The sequence below is a fragment of the Dufourea novaeangliae genome, unplaced genomic scaffold, assembly GCF_001272555.1.
Source record: "Dufourea novaeangliae isolate 0120121106 unplaced genomic scaffold, ASM127255v1 scaffold16, whole genome shotgun sequence".
NCBI lineage: Eukaryota > Metazoa > Arthropoda > Insecta > Hymenoptera > Halictidae > Dufourea > Dufourea novaeangliae.
The window spans coordinates 2,357,124-2,378,984 of record NW_015373891.1 but is presented as its reverse complement, the minus strand read 5'-3'; the positions used below and the strand labels follow the sequence as shown (position 1 = coordinate 2,378,984).

Below are 21,861 nucleotides of genomic sequence, written 5' to 3'. Positions count from 1 at the left end.
TTTACAACAAATTTCCCACCCTTTCCGATGCTAAAAATTATTTCGTTTCGAGTCATTTAGTTTTTAATATTATATGGCGTAAAAATGTCTATATCTTGTTCTGAATCAAGCAATGTAATCCATCACACTTTCTGTTCACCATTTCGACTTATCGAGGCTTGAGTTGAATCCATTTAATAGTTCGAAGTTAGCGATTATTTCTTGTTGCATTCTTACGGAACAGATTCCAAAATTCTAGTATCTTTAATTTTCTTGCCTCTAAAATTTGGAAAAACTTAATACACTCTGGCTCTAGGGTCCAGATATTGATTTAACAAAATTTTACGTCATCCACAATAAAAGACACTATTCAATTTGACAGCATATCCGTCGACAAGATTCGAAAGAGTAATTTCTAAATTGGAGACTCCAATACGATTTGTATTCACTGCGATAACAGTCATTACAGTATTACGTGGCGTTTACATCACTGTTATTTTCATTTCCGCGATCAATACGACGTTCGACGCGGAAGAAGATTAATTCATTTAGATCCAGAAAATCCCAATGTTCACGGTTAGAGATACAAAGCCATCGCGCAATAGCGAGCACCATCCTTCTTCAATGCACTAGCGATTCGACTAGAAATCCGAGCACAGTTTCGCTCGGACACGTTGAAAGGGTTGCCTTTTGTTCGACTTCCGTCTGACTACCGATGATTCCCGATTAAATCAGCGTGTCGCGGTTCGAGCTTGTGTCGGTGGAACTGACGTGTGATTTCAATCTTGGCGCGATTCAGTGTGTCTATTTCGTAAATGACTGTCGCGTTAAACCCTTCGCGATTGAATTATGGAGAGAATACTATACAGGGTGTCCCAAAATACCTTGGACTCCCGGAAATGAGGGGTTCCTGGGATGATTTGAAACAAGTTTTTCCTTAACAAAAATGTTATCCGAGGCTTTGTTAACGAGATATTAACGAAAAACCCCGACCAATCAGAGCTCGGCTGGCATACTCGCGCTCTGCTTCCTTAAAATCATTAATAATGATAATTAATTATGATTTAATTCCTTTAAATCATTGGAATAGTCTGTATAAAAAAAAACTTCGAAAAGATGGTCCATCTAGAAGGAGATTGAAGAGTTTCTGTTTTAGCCAATACAATCGAAATTGTATATAACTGGTACAATTAAATTAATCGAAAAATGGAAAGAAAGTAGTAAATAAGAATATGATATAAATAACAAAATACGAATTGTCACTCTGACCCTAAAAACCCTACGAACTTTCCAAACAACCCTATATTTATGTGTCTCAATAGCTGAAACGGGACCGCATGTGGTTTATCATTACACAGCTGATATTTATGCAAATTAGTCCTACTGATACCGCAGTCAAACAGAAGTTCGTTTACTCTGGTAAGAATTTCCATTAGATTCAAAATAGGATTAAAAAATCTCATTGAACTTTACAAAACTTTCTACTACGCCCAATATTAGACACTCTAGACACGCTAGAAATGCAACAAAATCCCCAGTCTATTTATCACGATAGTGAAAACTTTGGCAATCAACGCGTTAAAGGGTGAAAAATGGCCAGAAACCACGATAATTGAAGTTTGATAGGTTAGGTCGGGTCTTACAGCGCTTCAAGCGGAAATTGCCTGAGTCTGCCCCCCCCCTCCTGCCCTTCTACCCCTTCCAGCGTTAATTGTCGACTTCAAACGCACGGTCCAACGAACGTCACAGCGTATCCTAGATTAAAGAATCGACGACGGTGCTTAGCTAGACGGAATGCGAGTGTAACGCGAGATCAGACGCAGATGGCGATTATGCACACGCCTTGCATAGTGTCACATAACCAAAGCCACTTTCTCGCCCTCCCCTGCTATCCAGAGGATTTTGTTTCGTCGAAAAGCCGTCAAAGGTATCCCCGCGTGAACTGAACCAGCCAGTTTACTCCGTGTGGAACAACGGAATTCCTAGGAGATTGACCTTTCGAGGACCTCTGAACGAGTTCGACGGTTTTTCTTTTTTTTTATTGATAATGGGATAGAAGTGTGATCAGAATTCCTTGGGTATGGAATTTCAGGATAAATCGACGCTTGAAATATCGTCGATAACGAAGGTCAGATTTGTGGCAGATTTATTTCGTGTACAGGTAAGTCTCGATTAATGCGAGTAATAAATCCCAGAAATTGATTAGTTGTTCGAATACTTGAAATACAGAAATTGGTTCTAATTTAAAGAAAATATATAATGCAAACTTTTTAACTTTTTATGCGTAATTTATTAAATTGTTATTTGAAATTATTTATTTGTTATATTAGTAGTTTATTAAATTGTTATTTAAAAAAATACGCATAAAACGTTTACGAAGAAGTTCTGTCTATCTTACGAGATCAAAACACAGGAACAGAAAATGGAGAGTGGATTCTTAAAAACGAGGGAAATGCCAGAGAAAGTACAAAAAATAATTCCCTCAAGATAAATTCATTTCATGTTATAGAATCAGTTGGGTATTATTGTAGATCCAAAATCCATGAAAAAGCGATGAACTTTAAATCCATATAATTCTAATCGCTAGTAAAATTTAAATTTTATTATTTATATGCCGTCAGCCCAATGGTTAAACGAATCTTATTAATTCTGAGATGAATCGGCATCGTTCCTGTGTTTCCCATGTATTTTATTATTATTCAAAGGCACAGAGGTTACGGGGTATCGTATCGATCTCCTGGATACTCTCGCCGAAATTGCCCGTTGAATTATTTAACTCGTGGCATCGGCATCGTTCGATCGAGGGAAATTCATGGAAACGGCCGTTTGTTTTTTCGTCGAAAAACGATCATAACCACACATACGCAAAGTGTCTTCAAAACCTGAAAATATCAAATATTAGGTCGATGCAAAATTTCGTCCCGTTGTTGGATCAGTTCTTTAGCCAGAAACCTCGGAACATCTATGAACGCAGGATTATACAGCAACCAGAGAGATGGAGAAAGGTCATCGAACAGAACGACACATATTATATTGATTAAATGTAATTTTTAGTAAATACAATTTTTCTTCAAATGGGACGAACTTTTGCATCAACCCAAACGAAACAAGCAAAAGAAATAAAAATGATCCCAATAGAATTTCCTGGGAAATTAATACGAGAACGATTTTCCAGAATTGACCGATTGCGTTGTTTAATTACGTCATCGCTCGTCGACGATTTTCGGTCGCTTTCAAAGAGTTCTGCACGCGTAAGCGTTTTCGGTTCGTTAACGTTCATCCATTATACTTCACGAGCCACGCTCGTTCCTCGGCTTAACGTTGGTAATTCGATAAAGAGACCGGCAACCGTTTCGCTAATGTCGTTAATACGAACGTTCCCGATGTCTTTCGGCCGACGTAGCATCCGTGTAAACAATGGGAGCAAAAGGAACGCGTTCCACGTTTAACCCAACAGTTTCTCCCGAGTGAAACTGGCGCATTTATCATACACAACGTAATTATTAAAAAGATACGTGTAAAACATGTTTCTTTAGATTTTTTATCATGGATAGAAGTAGTTCAGTTTTATTGTAGTAAAAAAAATATACAGGGTGAATCGATAAGAACAATCTAAAATAATTCGTTTGTAATGTTTTATTTTATTTTTAAATACCAAGGTGACTTTGAATTTTTTCAAGGTCGATGCATCCTTTTTTTTAATACCACATTGTTGTCGATGGAAGGGCGAATTCAACGACCTACAGCATGATGGTATTAGAACAAAATGCATTTACCTTTAAAAAACACAAGGTTACTTTGATACCACAAAAAAATAAGATACAATGTGATATTGCAAATAAAGTAAAGATATCGAAGAGCAGTGTGTGTGAAATATCATCAAGAAGAAAAAAACGTAGAACTAAAGAAGATAGTATAAGGAATAATGAAAGTTTCTTTATGTTTTTTTAATTCAATCCAGAAGCTTCGAATACTTTTGAACGGCACTGTAGATAGGGCGTGTCGGTGGCCGTTTGAAGATTGTACAATCGAAAACGGCACTCTTTGCGACGGCTTTTAACAAGGCGTGCGAGGGCGTCACGCGAGAATCGACGCTCCACGTATGCTTGGGAACCGTGCAACGACGACAGGTTGCGTTTGAAATTCAAGACAAGGCGGAAGAGAATATTGCGAATTCTTGGGGATGTCGAAGGACTAGCTATCACCCATTCAGCCTTCCGATAAAATGCTCGATCAATTTCGATACCGTACACTGTCGATCGTGTGTCGAACTATTTTAATAATGTATTAAAAAGTTACTAGGATGACGATATAATTTTTTAATTTCGATGAGAATGGCGACTGAATGAAATAAAGTAATAGATCTTTAGTTTATAGCGAATGTTTCGTTGAAATCTACACAGGGTGCGACCGAATAAAATGTACAAACGGGTACGAGGTGATTCCTTATGAAAAAATAAGAACAAAATATGAAATAAAATTTTTTCATTTAAGGCTTAGTTTTCGAGAAAATCGACTTTGAAAATCTGCTAGGTACGGGGCAATTGGACAGGGACTGGACTAGCGCGTCTGTTCATTGTATTCCGTTTCTACTTACTACTATGGTGAATACACATATTTCAGATTAATCTTCGAAGTCGATTTTCTCGAAAACTAAGCCTTAAACAAATTTTATTGCCTATTTTGTTCTTATTTTTTCATAAGGAATCACATCGTACCCGCTTGTACATGTTATTCGAACGCACCTTGTATGTGAGTTCGTAGTTGCGAAAGGGTTAAAACCCAGCAGTCTCTTCGAGGGCTGCTTAACGCCTTTGAGGACATTTATCAAATTAACATCTGAGCCGTTTACTTGCCAAAGTGATTAAGTCTACAAAATTTATGTATAAAATTCATTTTAAATATAGAAAGTTTAATTTAATTTAATTTCATATAATTAAAACTGAAAACGCCCTGGCACATAGATACAACAAATAATCAAATAGAACTGAAATGAGACATAAGAATAAAAATTACATAGATAATAAACTTAGTAATAATAACTGCAATTCCACTGTATCATAGAAAACACTACGTAATTCAAATTTAAAGTTATTTATGTTTGGTGCGAAAGTATCGATCGTATCGTTTTAATTATTTGCCGTGGTGCAAATTCTCTTTTAAAGCTTAAACACCACTCGAGTGGCCTGACATTAAAATTGGAAAAAATTGAAACATGGAGTTAGTCACTTTGGCCTCTGAACGGCTCATTTATCGAATCATAGTAATCTATTATAAATAATACACAACATGTTTTACGGGTATTATGTACTTACTATAAGGAGATACGATAGAAAATTGAAAATGAAATATTCATAAAATTAATCGAACTGGGCTCACTGCAAACGCGCGTGGAATCCAATTTCGATTGTTTCGTTAATTGGATCGGGGGAAAATAGAAGACACGAGGATCTGTTGTATTTTGCCACGGGGTACCTGTTGAATTCACCCCAGGGTGTTGAATAGAATTTATATTCGCGGAGAGTGTGTGTGTCTCCGGGGGAGAACGCACTTCGAGGTATTTCATCGACCACGAAATCAGTGTCGAGCTACCGGTACGAATCCACGTTAACGACGGAAAGTATTACAAACCAATGAGACATCATCGATCTATCCGTCGATGAGTCAAGACGAACGTAAATTTTTATGTCGCTATCCAGAATATTCATTAACCTTCGTGCACTGTTGTGTAAACTGTTGTGTTATTGTTCTTTGAACTGAATTGAGCCTGAATTAAAATCGAATTAATAAAATATATTTTTATAACATGTACAGAGTGACCCAAAAATCACTAGACCATTTCAAAATAGAATAGTTTTTTTATTTATTAAAAATTCATATTTATGTTTTTGTAAACAATAAATATTCTTCTTGGAAATTATTTTTAATTAGTTTTGTAGATTATGTGCTTCAAATGGCAACTACTTTTCTCGAACAGTGCACGAGAATTAATACGTTGACTGCCACAGTGAAAAAAGCCGGGCGTAGCCAGACACACTTTATTTCCTTTTTTAATTCGAAAATGCACGCGTTTAATTAACAAAGGCTGTCGGTCTTGTTTTAAGTTATACTACAATATTATTTTACGGAAAATTTTGTAACGGTATTTAAATAATCCAGCCTCTTTGCAATGTTCGTGTCACCCATATTTAAGTGACGTGGCAATCAAAGCGTTAAATGATCCTTTGGCAAAACTGTAGGAAATGTATTGGGATCTGGTAGAAAATATTTCATGTCCCTGGTTGGTTCTGTTCTACTATGTTGCTAAATCATAATAGTACGATGTAATTATCTATAATAGAATGACAATACAGGAAAAGACATAATTTGCATCATGGACAGGGTAAAAGGCAAGGTCGAGCTGCTCACGAATTAACGTATGTAGTAGAAATGAACAAAACAAACTGAGACATCCGATTACAAGGAAATATTGCGAACGATTAGAACGTGACGCAATTCAGACGCCCTTGTCATGTGCACCGATAACGCGTGCACGAGATATATGACGCGTGTTACCGAAATTCAGCAAAGAAAAGGTAATCGAGAAGAAGAAATTTTTAGTGTTGGAACTTTGACCGTCTTGACGATATCGATATTTGGCCGTAAATTCTGATCAGGCGTCGAGTAGTATCAAAAACGTAGGTACCAAAAAGAATTAATAATTACATACGAAAATATCAATAAAATACCTATTTGGTACTTTTATGAAAATATCGCTACCGAAAATTCCGATTGTTTCTAAACTCCGTGAGTTTGTAGGGGATTTCGATAGAAGCAACGGGCAATTTTTCGTTTACTTATACACTTTTATAGACCATAAAAAGCCATTAAGCTTTCATTCTAACAATTTTGCATATCTTCTACAGTTTGCAATATATACAGGAAAATAGAAAACACATTATCTTTTAAAAGGTAATTTCACCCTGAAGAACCGAATATCAGCAAATAACTAAAGAACTTTCGAGTATCTGATCGTATATAAGAGGGAGGGAGGTGTGATTTTTAAAGAGGAAGAAGCCTACTACACATCATAAAAGTTTCATTAAAACCAGTGATCCGAAGTTGGCCGTTAAATATCGAATTGTTCCAGTATCATCGATATCTATCGTATCAGTCCCATCGCTCGTAACTTCCATCGAACGATACACCTTCGTATAATAGAGACATGCACCCTGAAGGCGAATGAAATGATCCATAACCCGTGTTTACGTTCGATGATGTCAAGTCTCATAAATTCCAGCTGCTGGCTTCGTCGTTCGTCGAACGACTGGCATTATCAACCTGTGCAAGGTCACGAGAAACCGGCACACACGAGTACACTCGGAATTCCGTGCACCTCTGAGACCGTCCTGCACACGGTGACATCATTCACCAGTTTGGTTATTGGTAATTCACCTTGTCGAGGAGACGAGGAATAGCATTAACGTGAATAATATTTACGAGCTAGCTTTTCACATATATCGGCGTCATTTAAATGTAAACAAACGTCTTCGTAGCGGCTCCAACTTCTTTGGAGTGGATCGTAACACGAATAATATTTTGGACTCGTGTATGTTACATAGACGTGTGTTTCATTTTAAGTGTAAACAAACGATTTTGTAGTGGCTCGAACTTCTTCGAAGCAGATCGTACCACGAATAATATTTTGGGTTCGTACATGAGTGAGAGAATTTTGATCTGTTGGGTTTCGATTATTACAAAACTTTCTGTGAAGCTGAAAAAAACGTTTCTTCAGAAAAATCCGTCTTTCCCCCCCCCCCCCCCCCCCAAAATTGAATTTATTTCTTTGATTGCTATTTCTTTTAAAAATGAGAAACGTTAATTATCAAACTGATTCGTTTATATTTTTCCATACCCCTTGCTTTACCTATATTATAAAAAGAATTTTGGGGTCATCAATTTCCAGGTTTACCAATGCACCTACTTAAGGGTTACCTCTTATACACTGTTCAAAAAGTTGTTACATTACCATCCCTCGAATCAATTGGGAATAACATTGAAATCTACTAAAGAGAATATAATCGCCCAGCTGTAATAATATATTCCACTAACATCTTGATCATTCCAGGCATGCGCGACGCCTACAAAAAAATCGACGCGTGTTACAAACGATCGTGACGCTATAATGGGTTCAAGTAAAACGAATCGTAGCTCGCGGCATGAAATCCAATTGACCGCGTATCGAACAGCTCGCGAACGGCCGATGACATCACTTCCAAACTTGGCAGCAACACTCAAACGGTATACTTCCTCGTTTGATTAACAACAAGTGATCGCAACGAACCGATTTAAATGAACACGTTCAAAAGAAAACATCAAAATTTTCTCTCCTGAAACTCAATCATTACCCAGGCACCACGAAAAAAAATAACTCTCGAAATGTCCATCAAGAAGTTCCACGACTCGAAATTACAAACCTCGCGAAAGCAGGTGACGCGCGAACGTTGGTTCGAATCGTGTCACGAAAGCATAAAACACGTACCGCGAGAACGAACAAATCGGGTCAAAGGTAGTCACGCGTTCAAAAACGCTTGGATGGATTGCACGGTGAAAATCGTTCCGATGGGAGTTAGAACCACGAGAATCGAGACATCGTGACCTTAATAAATAAAACTCATAACTTTATTTGACGAAATTTTATAGAAGAGCAATAAAACAGTTTAGAATTAATTGAACTTGTTAAATTGCAGAAAATAAGCAAGTTTTTTGAACTGTGTTTAATTTACAGGAGTTGTGGAATTATTTAGAAGAATGTATTTATTTTGAGTGACACTAAAATGCAAATTGGCCCAAAAGTGGAGTTACGAGGTTTACTTATTAAGGTCGCGATATGAGATCACTGCCGAACATGGACGAGCTCGCGCTTAGATGCAATTATTGTCGCTTTACGTACGCTCGATTGAAGTCGATTGCAGGTGATTGCTGTTGCGTGCACACGACATATTCTTATCAGTCGTTTCACCAAAGAGATACTCGCGCCCATTTCATAACCGTTCCCTTATTAATTCTTATTCACGGGGGCCTACGACCGATCGCAGTTAATCACTGTTTACGCGGATCGAGCGTCAAATCCACGGCTCTCTGTGTACACAGTTCTCGGGAAGGATCGTGCGGCTGGATCGGGAAAATCATCGATCGTTGAACGATCTATCTGTAAACAGAAATATTTACCCGTCCACGGGAATCATCGCGATCTCGTTTAATAGATCGAGAGTTTCATTCAAGGGGACCACTACTATGAAATTTACAAAAACATCGATTTCTTTTAAATGCATTTTGATAAAGTTTAACTCTTCAAAAATACTATCTGAAAATTTGAAATTGATATTCGAAGAATTTACAAAGATACTGTGTATTTTGATTATATAAATAATTTCCAGGCAAACTGTAAACGCGTTTTCTCGAAACGACCTTTTTCTAACTGGCGGCGTACGATAACTTTGTGAATTTTTATTCAATGGACCTGAAACTTTGACAGGATTCTGAAAAGAAAATTATCGTCAATTGCACGTACGAATTTTAAAAGTAGGATATTTTCTTCAGAAAATTTCGATAAAAAAATATCAATTGCTGAAAATCTATTCAAGATATCGCAAAATCCATAGAATGTACATCTTTAGGTTTTGTTATGTAGAAAATAAAAATGTTGGTTTTTTGCTCTAGGTCAAACAGTGCAGTTGTGAGGTCAAACATCGTGAAGAACGTCGCTCGAAAAGGTATTTCCGTATCTCCGCTTGAACGCCGCCATTTTGTAAGGAAAGAAACAAACCAATAATACGACATTTTCTGTCGAAAGTTCTACAATAAAAGGCTTTATATTAAACATTCCATTTATTTCATTATCTTCCCCCCCAAAAAATTGCTGAAAACGACCATGACTTTGGCTTATTCAAGGTAGCCTAACCTCTTAATTGAAGGGCAAGCTAGATGATCGAAACGTGGGCGCGTGTCGAGCGTTTCAGGGGCCCTGAAAGAATCTGTGTTCCGTTTGCGACCGTTTCGAATCCGACACCGCTTCCATCGTGGGGAAAATTACAGGTTGTAGATAGTAGGTACTAGAAATACGCTCGCGGAGGCAATTGGATCGAGAGTAGGATTTATCGGCGTGTTCGATGCGTTTCGCAATCGGAGAGGATGCCTCCTGACACGGAAGGTATAATTAGCGCGAATGAAATCACAGACTGGAGATTTCTTTTCCGTTTTGTAACATGCCCGGAGGAGGGTCCGATTTTAGTAGGTTGTTCGAGGGACATTCTGATGACGTTGGAAGTAAACAATGGACGTGCATTTAGTATTTCGAAAGGAAACGTTAATAAGGGCTTTTCAACAGGGACTTTGTTGTTTAATAGGGGCAATTTTGGATGTGGTGACAATTTTGTCATTCTGTTTTTTAACGTATGTCAAGTTCAAAGTCTACAATTTATTATAATATCTTCAATTTCAATCGAAAATCGCATAAAAATAATTAAAATCCTCTACGAAAATCTTTATGATTACGTTAAATATTCTTGAATTGGCCTTATTATGAAAATGAGCGACTAGAACGTGTAATTTCGAACAATTATGATTTTTTCTTATTTCCGTTCGTTCACAGCACCATCGACATCTAGAGGAAATCATTTTTTGTTGCCTGTACCGCCTTTTTCCTTTTCAGAAATAAAAAAGCATAATTGCTCGAAATTACACCATCAACGTCGAACGTTATTTTCACTAAACAAGAAATCGGAAAGATATCCTGAATTTAAATTGTACTACACCCTTGCTGTAACTATAATTGTTACACCTGATATTTATTAAAAAAATTGCCTATTTAAAATATCGTTTACTGATGCCAACAACTTCTACGGTGACTTCGACATGTAACCCATTAAAATCAAACAGTGAAATAATACGATTTTTATACACAAGATTAATTATTCTTAACAAAATTATATGCCTCGGTGGAAAGAGAAATAATGACGAAAAAATTATTAATAAATTCCTGGAATACTCTTTCATAACCATAAAAAACAGAATTCAATAATGAAAATAGACTGAAAAAAATTAAGAATGAAATGTCATATTAACGCAATATTGGTACTTAATGGGTTAAGGAACTCAAACGTATCGATCTGAATCAACTATGAAATTAATCCTTGCACGGCGCGTTGACCCCGTGTACCAAATGTTCTCCATATTTCTCTCCTTCATCCTGACTAGATATTACGTCAGTATTATATTTGATCGAGCAACGCACGAGAACCTACGACCTTCGCCTGGTTTGGAAGTGAAAGTACCGACCGAGCCTCTTCCGCGAGGTGTGCAGCCCGACTTCGTTTTTACCTTATTTCCTATGGAACATCGACACCGCCGTAACTCGATTATACCATTGATTACAGTCTATCGGTTTGTTCATTGAGAAACCACTCTGTGACCTTATATAGAAGATGCCCACGTAACGTCCCCACTCCTGTTCTTGAATGGAGCTTTAAACACTCCCTGAAACTAAATGTTTTAATTGGAAACGTAGAGACAATAGTTAATCAATTTCTAGAATTCGGTCTTTAAGAAACAAAAAATTAAACTTTGAAGCAGAATTCTTTTAACGCTTATTAATAAGTAGACTGCGGATTTTTATGCAAGATTATATTTTCTAAAGTAATTTACAAAGAGTAGAGTAAATCTAGGAAAGTTTTTCTTCTGTAAACTATCTTATTGGGTTCAGAATAAAATAGAAATCTCGTTGCATGTGACGAATATTTTCCTTTTAATTGTATTTCACAGAGCTCTATTGGCTATAAATGCATAACATCCGCAGTCTATTAATAAGTATAATAGTATATATAATAGTAAGTCGAAAATGAAGAATAAAATTTTTTTGTGTGATGCTACGTTTTTAAGAAAATTGAATCTTTTTGCAATTGCTTTTTACAAATTAAGAAAATATTTGTTTTTCTTTATTTCACACAATCACAAGAGTCTATACCATGGCCGCCATGGAAAGAAAATTTCGTTAAGATGCTCTCACAAACGAACTGTAACTTTTAAAAAATACACATGTTTTTGCTCTATAAAAATATAGCATACTTTACAAATATTATTTAGTAAATATATATATATTATTCAAATTGATAAGTTCAATAGTTTTTCTTTAAAAAATTCCCAAAGATCGCCTTATTATATAGCCGTCACACTAGCATAGCCCCTTAAGAACGCCTTTCGCGAGAACGTTTAATTCAACAAAAGAACAGGGGGCCGGTTGTTGGTTCAGCGAGCGACGCTCCTTCGTGGAACAACGCGGACCACTGTACACTTCCTCCATCGCGAATAACAAGAATTCAGTAATGGCTGGTCGTTACTCACCACGTCTTTACGTGCGTCCGTTGTAAATTCGCTGATGACACGTTCCTCCACCACGTCCCGAACGTCTTGCACAGAGGTGAAGCTGGACGACTGATCGATCACGTAAGAAGACCGCTGGATCACCTCGATATCCGTAGAATCATTGATATCCCTGACATCGTTCACGTCGTGTTTTATAACAGAAATATGTGTGGTGTCCTCTTTTGGAACAAAAGGCTTATCTTTTGGTTTCTCGATAATTGAAGAATCCTTCGGTCTCTTTCCTTGATCTTTAGGTTTCTCTAGAACTGGGGAATCTTTCGGTCCCTTCCTCTGATCCTTCGGTTTCTCTGTACCTGGGGAATCTTTAGGTCCTTTTCCTTGATCCTTCGGTTTCTCTGTAACTGGAGAATCTTTAGGTCCTTTTCCTTGATCAGTTGGTCTTTTCTCTTGATCCGTGGGTTTCTTCCTCTGATCCTGCGGTTTCTCATAAACGAAGGAACCGTCCCAAGTCGAAGCCCCAGGCTTCGTTGGCCTCGTCGATCTATCCAACGTGCTCTTTTCCGGACTCTTAGGTCGCTTCTCTGGTGATTTTCTTCCATCTTCAGGCTGTCGTCGAGTTGGTGATCCAGGAGTTCTATCAAGAGGTCCTTTTTCTGGTTCGTTGGGACGCCTTTTGTCCTCCACTTGATGTGTAACCGTGGTAGAAAATTTATTCGAGTCCAAAACTTCCGAGTCTGACACGAGTGTACGTTCAAGAGTGGTGGAAGTGACGAATTCAGAGGTCTGCACGTCCTTCGAAGTGTCTGACAGAGTGATCGATTTCTCGGAACGGTATGTCGATTGATCCTTTGGCGAAATGTGAGTGGACCTTGGAACATCCTTGGGCGAAATTTGAGTGGAACTTGGAACATTCTTGGGCGAAATCTGAGTAGAACTTTGTTTATCTCCAGGTCGACGGGAGGCATCGGTGGGCGTCTTATCACTTGGTTTCTCCGCAGATTTTTCGTACACGAACGAACCGTCCCAGGTGGAAGCACCTGGCTTGGTAGGACGAACAGATCTATCAGTCTTCTCAGGACTTTTGGGACGTTTCTCCGTTGACTTCAGGTCTTCCGGTTTGGGTCGTTGACTTTTCGGTTCCAGAGGCTTCTTGTCAGGGCTCTTGGCTCCCTCCTCGATCGTCACACTCTTCTGAATGGTCGTTGGCACCCCATTACGGGTAATGACAGTCTCCATGGAACTAGAAGAGAAGTCCAGGTTCGACGAATCCGAGTAGCTCTCGTGCACAGTCGATTGTTCCATGACGATCGAGTTGCTGAACATCTCCGACGTGCTGGACACCTGAGTATCGTTGATATCCAATGTTGTATCACTAATATGTTTCTTGGGTTTCGATAGAGGACTCTCTGGCTGAACTGTATCGACTAAATTCTCTTTAACAGACTCCCTGCTAGGAGGTCTCTTCTCATCGGATGGTTTCTCCGTGACGAAGGTTCCGTCCCAGGTGGATGATCCAGGTTTCGTGAGCCTAGTGTCCTTTCCTTTAGGGGTTTTCTCGGGACTTCCTGGCCGACTGGACGATACATCCTGTCGTGTTGGATGAACGTCGTAAACGATATCATGAACAGAAGACAGACTGGAGTCCTTGACATCGGTGAAGCTCTGCTGACTGGACGAATGTTCGACAACGTAGGCAGCCGTCGAGATTTCCGCCTCGTTTATCGAGTTGTCCTCCGTGACGTCGCGGATGATGACTGAGTCGGTTGGCCGCCTGGTGTCCTTACGACGACGATCAGGCGGCTGAGGTTTCTCGTGAACAAAGCTACCGTCCCAGGTCGACTGGCCAGGTCTGTAACTCCTCGTGGTCGAGTCTGGTTTGATCGTTCTCTGTCGAGACTCATTTTCTCCTGTATCCTCTTCGATGATCGCCTCTGAAACGGCAGTCACCTTTTCGACGTTCTTCACCTTCTCATTTCTTCCGTGATGTCTTGGACGTCCACGGAATCGTGTCGTTTATCGCTCCTTTTGACGACAGTCTTATCCATGGGCGACCTCTTGGCGCCGTCTTGTGGCTTCTCATAGACGAACTGACCGTTCCAGGAGGAGTCTCCGGGTCTCGTGACTCTTCTCGACGGCGATCTATCCTTCGAGACGTCTCTACCAATCGGTTTCCCGTCGATGTAAACCTCCTCTGTGACGTCCCTGCGTTCCTCGGATATGAACCTCGAAGAGTCTGTGGCTCCTTGAACAACGTGGACTATATTCGAGGATTTTTTCTCGTAGGATCCATCGGTACTTTTCTCTGCGAAATCCGTCCTCTGAGTCGACTGTATAACATTATCTCCGGGATGCTGGAAGACCGAAGCATCGGAGACATTTCGTTTTCTAGGCTCTTGATGCTTCTCGGTGACAAAGGTACCGTCCCACGCTGATTCTCCAGGCCTCGAATGCCTGGTCGAACCCTTTTGGGGCGATTCGACAGTAACCAGCTTCTGTCCATCCGCGAAATCAATGGTATCACGGGTCATCGTGTCGCGATCGTAGCTCTGAACGCTGCCTGTTCTTCCCTCGTCGATTATAATCTTCGTGTCGTGGATCACAGTCGACGATACACGCTGATCGATGACGGAACTGTACTCGGAGACATGAACGCTCGACTCGGTGGTCTCCTGGGCGCCAGCTTTGGAAACCAGACGATCTACTTTCGCCACGTCGAGACCGGTGCTGTCCCGATCTCCCCGTGACGTCTCGACGTTTCTCGCGATGCTTCTGTCCTTAACCGGTCGCGTACTTTCGCTAATAAACGTGCCGTCCCACGTAGACTGGCCGGGCTTGCTGCAACGGGTGACAATTTCTTTCGTTGTGCTTTCACTCGCAGTGGATGAATCGTGGACGACCTTGTTACTCGGTCGTATGACGTCATCCGTGTGTTTAACTGGATGACCCAGGTCCGAGGGCACGACCGTGGTCTCGTTGTCGACGCTGCGGCTCTTCGAGGCCGTCGTATGGCCATTGTCATCGTGTTTCTCGCCTGTTTCACGGATTCTCGTCGTACTTGAGACCGTCTGGCCATCCTTTGTCCTCTCTTCGTGCGTCTCCTCGGTCGCTAATCGACTCTCGAACGACTTCGACGAGGTCTGCACCTGTGGCTTTTGCTCTCCGTTGGAGATCGTTGTCTTCGAGAGGTGATCGTGATAATCCTCCATCGACGACGAAGTCTCTAAAACCGTGGTCGATGAAACAGACTTTTGAACAGTCTCCGCTCGAGATTCACTGTGACATTGTGTTTCAGAGGATCTACACGTTTGCCCGGAAGTCTCGCCTCGGAGACGGTCCGAATGGATCTCGATCTCCTTTGTGTTTCGTGGACCGTCCCTTATCGGTTTTCCTTGTTTAACGGTTTGTGTCTGTTCCGCGGCTATAAAATCCTCCGAACTCTTCCCCATTTTATACGTAGACGAACTCTGACCGACAGTTTCCGGAGGTGTCTCGATGACCTTGATCACGTTACCCTTGGAATCCATGATGACCTCCCGACTGGCGCTGGTCACCTCGGTCATGCTGCTCCTGGACTCGCTCTCGACGATCTGCCTCGCCTCCTCTACCACGCTAGTCGAGGACACCACTTCAACTGTCTCGACGGTGGTCATGTCCGTCGAGTTCGACGACGAAGTGGCCATTTCTTTACCCGTTGTCCCTTTGCTCGTCACCCTCGTTCCACCACTCTTTTTACGTATAGTCATATTCACGATGTTTCAATCACACAACCCGTCACCACCGTAATTTCGCATACGAAAACACGCGCGCACCACGAACCCGAGGGAACAATTAAAAAAAAAAACAAACAAATTAACCAAAAACTGTCCGAAATTTCGTGTTTACTTCGTGTCACGGCGGGTCGGTGATACGCGTCTCGCGGCGATCTCTCCGGCCAGACTGAACGCTCTAACACACCCGTGACCGGCCCCGTTTGCAAACTCGTTTCTCTTCGTCCCTGAAGAGACTTTGTCCTCTGTCTGTGTATGTGTACCTTGGGATACGTTTCTTGTCTCACCGTTCCCCTCGTTTCACCTCTCTATCTATCACTGTGTCTTCTTGTTTTGACGTCGTTTCGACTAGCTAACTAGTGTGTATATCGGTGCAGTAAAGTGACAATAATCGCGTGTCCGACGCGTAACGTTGTGGGAGAAGCGATTCGTTGAACCGATGCTCTCGGTTCGGTACCGCGGGTCGATGTGGCATCGACGATCGCTCGCTGGCCCTAGTGACCACACGGTGCTACGTTCCTCTCCGTCACTACCATTCCCGCCGCGAGTACGTACGTGAAACGACCACGGCTCTTTTGCCTGGAGAACGCCACCGCCGTTGCCGATCCCCGCCTGGGCCCTCCCCTACTTTTCTCACCGCGTGTCGCCGCACGGCGTGGGATGTTACCACCGCGTGTATACACTCGTAGCGCGTGTGTTCTTGTGCGTATGCGACTCTTTGTGCGCGCGCGCGTTCTCGTTTGTGCTTGTACAACGCGCACACGTTCCTTCAGCCAGATTCTTATTTGTTCGAACTCACCGTTCTCCGTGTGGGTAGACACGGTACACACTGGGCTCTCTTTCGCTCTTTTACACTCGCGAGAGAACCTTCGTCCTCGTCCCCCATTCGCGCGTACGCGTTGTTCCTGATCGCCTTCATGCTCAGTCAGGAGGCCGAAAAAAGAGTGTTCTTTAGGAATTTTCTTCTCGAAAGCTATGACACCTTTTTCAAAAAATGTGCTTGTGTTCCAAAGATTGCAGTTTATAGTTTATAAGGTAATTTTTTTATTTGAAAATATTTATTGGTAAATAAATGGTGAGCGATATCCCGAGTGTCTCTTCACAAAAATGGGTCTTGGAAGGTTCGCATGATTACAGATGTGACGGAAATAAATATACGTTCATCGTCGGTAGTTTTAGTGTTAATACTAGAGAACTGCCAAAACTGTCGAAATGACGGATTTAGTTGGTGACTTTTTTAACGATGATTGCAAGTATTACAATAATTGTAGTAACAGTGCAAGGTAAAATTTTCCTCTGGGAAAACGTTTTCCTTCGCTGTAAATTTATATTGATTGGAAGTAGGTATTAATCATCCTATCCGTCACATAACTAATCATATGCAACGACCACTGTTTATTTTTTAAAATTTAGCAACCTTTTTCACCTCCTAACTTTTATTATTCATAAATTCAAAATCGATATCATTAAACTCTAAACAAGTACTTTCTATAAATATAAGTATCAACCCAAAAGAAAGGTTTCTCGGAGGAAAAGTTTACATCTAGATTTTTTTTGGATTTTATAAAATCACCGTTTTTTTCTTTGTAGAAAAGATATTCACATATCCAGCTTTGGTGGATTTAGAGATACGGTTGTCGTATCAGGAAACAGCTTGTCCCTTACATACGGTCACAAAAGAGTATACTGTTCAAATTTCATGTTCCTAGATATACAGGGGTTACATAGACATTGATGAATACGTTAACTTTTTATGTATATAGATGAAAATGAAGAAATTGGTTAATTTATTAATTTAACTATTTTCAGAAGATTGTTATAATTATCAATCCGACAGAAATAAATACAGGGTGGATGCACCGCTAAATAAACACGTACCAGTGAGTAAACAATCTACATAAAAGCGAGTAAATTAAGTTATTAAAACGCAAATACTACGATAATTAAATATTGATTTTGTTTCAATTTCTTGTTTCATATTCAAACAATTTTCGCCTCACCAGTCGCAAATGTTCGTATACTTAATAATACATTAATTATATGAATGTACATCCTTAATTAATTACATTTCGCCAATTGAAATCTATACGTTATAAAAAGGGTATAGACATTAAAAAATCTAATTTTCATGTGCCAAACATCTATTAATATTATCATCATTTAAAATTCGACTTTAATAATTACAAAATTTCTCAAGTGTTCATTATCAGTGCGTTCACCCTATTCTTCGTTGTTCTAGTGTTAAGGACGATCCGACACCGTTCGCCTAACCGCCCCCTCTCTGCAAGCGTGATCCATCTCCTCGATCAACGCTACAACATCGACGAACGCGTCCCGTCCCTCGTTTCCGCAAACTTTACAGACTGAACGCGCGACAACGATGCACACGCAACGCCCTCACACGTACATCAACAGCGTTCCTCGAAGAGTACACACACTGGATCAACAGTGCACATTGTATAACCGGCTGTTCCGTAGCCGAAGCTCGCGAAAAACATACATACCACGTACGCTTCTTGTTCCAGTTTCGTACTCGAACGCCTGCAATTATGAATGTACATTCTGGCCCCGGCTAATTACCGATTCCCGTGTACGCCGTCGACCGCCATGGCGGCAACTGCAGCCGGGTAATTGTTCGCGTCGTCGTCGTTTGGAATTCCAGGCGCCACGAGTATGTACGCCAGTTATCGTGGATTCATTCACGCGGTTGTATAACAGCGTTTCCCCCTTCTGAGGTGACGACACCTTCTGTTTCGATCGGGTTTTTTCTGCGGTAAACCGAAGGTGTCCTGTTGTCTATTCGCCGATAGTTACGAGGACACACAACAAGCAGGTTTTTTATTTATTGCTCGGGGATCGGAGATAGGAATTTCGTGGCTCTGTGTATCATTTGTACTTGTAATCTGAAGATGATAATTACATATATGTATGTTATGCAGGATCGACGTAGTTCTGTATTCTTACGGTATTATATAGGGTGGAATAATTGAATCGATCCACTCGAATATTTCGGAAACTGTCGAAGATACTACAAAATACTTCAGACGAGAATTGAATTGTTTTGAGAGGTTCATAATTTAATTTAATTTAATTTTACGGGGATAAACCCTTAAAGAACAATTAGAAACAACAAATCATTAAATGGAATTGAGGTGAGACATAGCAATAATAAGAATAAAAAAGTACACATAACCATTACATAGGTACTTTTTAAAAAGATATATGAATAAAATTTTTTTATTAAAGACTTCGTTTTCGAGATAATTGAATTTGAAAATCTATTGGATACGCGTGTAATTGAACAGGACTTGGCTAGCGCGTCTGTTCGTTGCAATCCGTTTCTACTTACTTCCATCACGAAGTGTCACGAACACACGCGTTTCAGATTAATTTTCAAATTCTATTTTCTCGAAAACGAAACCCCGAACGAAAAGAATATATCCTCCTTTTTCGATTTAATAACTACCGATCCAGTTATAACTCAATTTGGACAAAACCTGAAACGTTCCCTTCACCCAACTATCCGACTAAAACCAATTAAAACAAAAATTACGGTGTGAAATTGTACGAACACATTTTCATCGAAAAAAGGCTATAGTTTCTCACTGACACCAGCGAGCAAAACAACTCCAAGATTCAAGAGCATATCACGTTCGGGTCGTCGAGTCGTTAATTCGCCAAACATTCGTACGGGCCGTTTCACGGTGCATGGCTGGCGAAAAAAAAAAACAGGCCTACGGCTCATGTCTCTTTCGCCGCGAATAGATCCTGTAAAACGTGCCTCTCTATTTTTACGCGGCGCGTTCCAAGCTCGTAAAGACGTGTACATACCCACAGACGTTAGCTCTGTCTCTCTCGGTTCGCGAGTTACGCGAGAAACTCGTACGAGAAAAGTATTCCCGTTCGACGTTCTCGCTCTCCTCGCTTCCCGTCGCGTAAGATTACGCCGGCAACAACGAGCCCACGTACGTTTCCCCCCCCCCCCCCCACTCCACACGTCGTCCCAGCGGCCCTGGTCCGTGCACGACTCGTCTGTGATTCGATGCAGACGCGAGGACAGCATTTTCTCCCCGAGCCGCCTCCTTAAACAGCAAGAGGAGAGAGGCAGCATGGTTCCCTTTCATCGTGATCGATTAAAACTTTCGACATACACCTGTTGTCTCGGGACGGAGGCGTGTAACCGTGGAAAATGAACAAAAAAATAACGCTGCGCCCCGAACGGGTGTGTTGCTTCCGAAACATCGCGCCGCGGCTTTCTCATTGATTACTATTTCACACCGTCTCAAGGTTCCCGTGGCTGGTTTAAGCAATCTCTCCCGCCACCGATCGTTGTTTTCTATTCGACTCCTAATCTATTTTGCAATAATCCAAGCGCCCATTTTACGCCCTTTGAACAACTTTTCGTTATTCTTTCCCTGAATCGAATCATGGTGCCTTCTGGGATTCCATTTCCGCCGTTTCTGTGCATTCTGAAATCGGGGAACGAGCGGATACTCTCCATTATGGCGAACCAAAGTTCGACTTGAGTACGCGAAATGGAGATCTCGTTTTTATTTTCCTTCCCGTGAAGCCTCGCGTTTTTGCGTCTACTTTGCATTCGAATGATGGGCTCCATTCGATGAGCGAATTTAGGTTAGAATTCCTCTACCTCATCCGAATCCCTCTAAAAGCTCGTTTAACCGTGTGATACGGTGTTTTCGTGTTTTGTGGAAAGAGTTCTCGCGAGGGAGCAAGAATACGAAATGAACTCGCGGGAGGAGCGGCAAAGGGGGACACCTTCAAGGAACCGGTCCCCTTGTGATGCCTCGGCATAAACCGAGCGATGACGTAGCCCGCAGAGGCTGCTGCAAGCAGCGTCGTCCCCCTCGAAGGTGTGGGGGCGCGGCAATCGTCATCGTTTTCGCGTGCATACGTCGGTCTGTATTATCAGATTGGACGATTTATCGCAATTTGGACAACTTTTGAATTAAAATTGCGATGAATTTTTTGAAAAAATCGAGTCACAAAATGCACGATTCCAATGTATGTACTGACATTTTCTAAAGTACTTTATAGAGGCAGGCGCAAATGTAGAAAATTACTTTTTTGAAAACTCATTGGATCCGATGAAAGTTTTGTCTTTTGTTGTATTTCACATAGCCCTATAGGCTATAAATGCATAAAATCCGCAGTCTAGTCATTATTCAGGAGTGCGGTATATCATGGCCATAGTGGCTGATTGCACACAGCCGGCCACAGGCCCCGTTAACGAGCCCGAAGAGACACGAATTATCGTCGGACTGGGCCGGTAACCGGTGAAATTTATCGCGTGAGGATCGACTTATCTGCTCTGCTCGAGGGGACAGACTTATGGCCAGTGGCAATGCCACGTTTCCGGGATCCCCGAAATCCTGGCCGTCCTTCATTACAACGATCCCGACGATTTCAATCGATGTTCATAGAAATGATGTTCGGTCGCGTTACATAACCTCGTTGTGCAACGATCGTGATTTTTGTCCGGCGATAACGTCGCTGATGAGCTTTTCTTCGGATCACATCATTTCCAGATTCGTCGACCGTTCAGGGATTACACGAAACGAGCAAGAATCCGTTTGACCTTGTCGGGAAAAAATAAACGAATGATGCAACAGGAAATGCGACGTTAAGAAGGAACGTTTAAGGAGCCGGCCGTTACTCGCGTAACTTGGATCGCAATCGCGGTACGGGCAGAAACGGACGATTTATCGATCTCTCGCCAGGGACCGTTGAATTA

At 41.1% G+C, this 21,861-nt stretch overlaps 1 protein-coding gene across 1 annotated transcript in view; it reads right to left on the bottom strand.

Annotated features, from left to right (window-relative positions):
• Nucleotides 1-16,743, bottom strand: part of LOC107188991 — a 37,105-nt gene extending 20,362 nt beyond the window's left edge. The window contains 2 exon segments of the mRNA XM_015577411.1: nucleotides 12,361-14,315; nucleotides 14,318-16,743. Of these exon segments, the coding sequence (XP_015432897.1) occupies nucleotides 12,361-14,315; nucleotides 14,318-16,085 (3,723 nt within the window). The 5' untranslated portion in view covers nucleotides 16,086-16,743.
• Nucleotides 16,744-21,861: the final 5,118 nt, after the last annotated feature.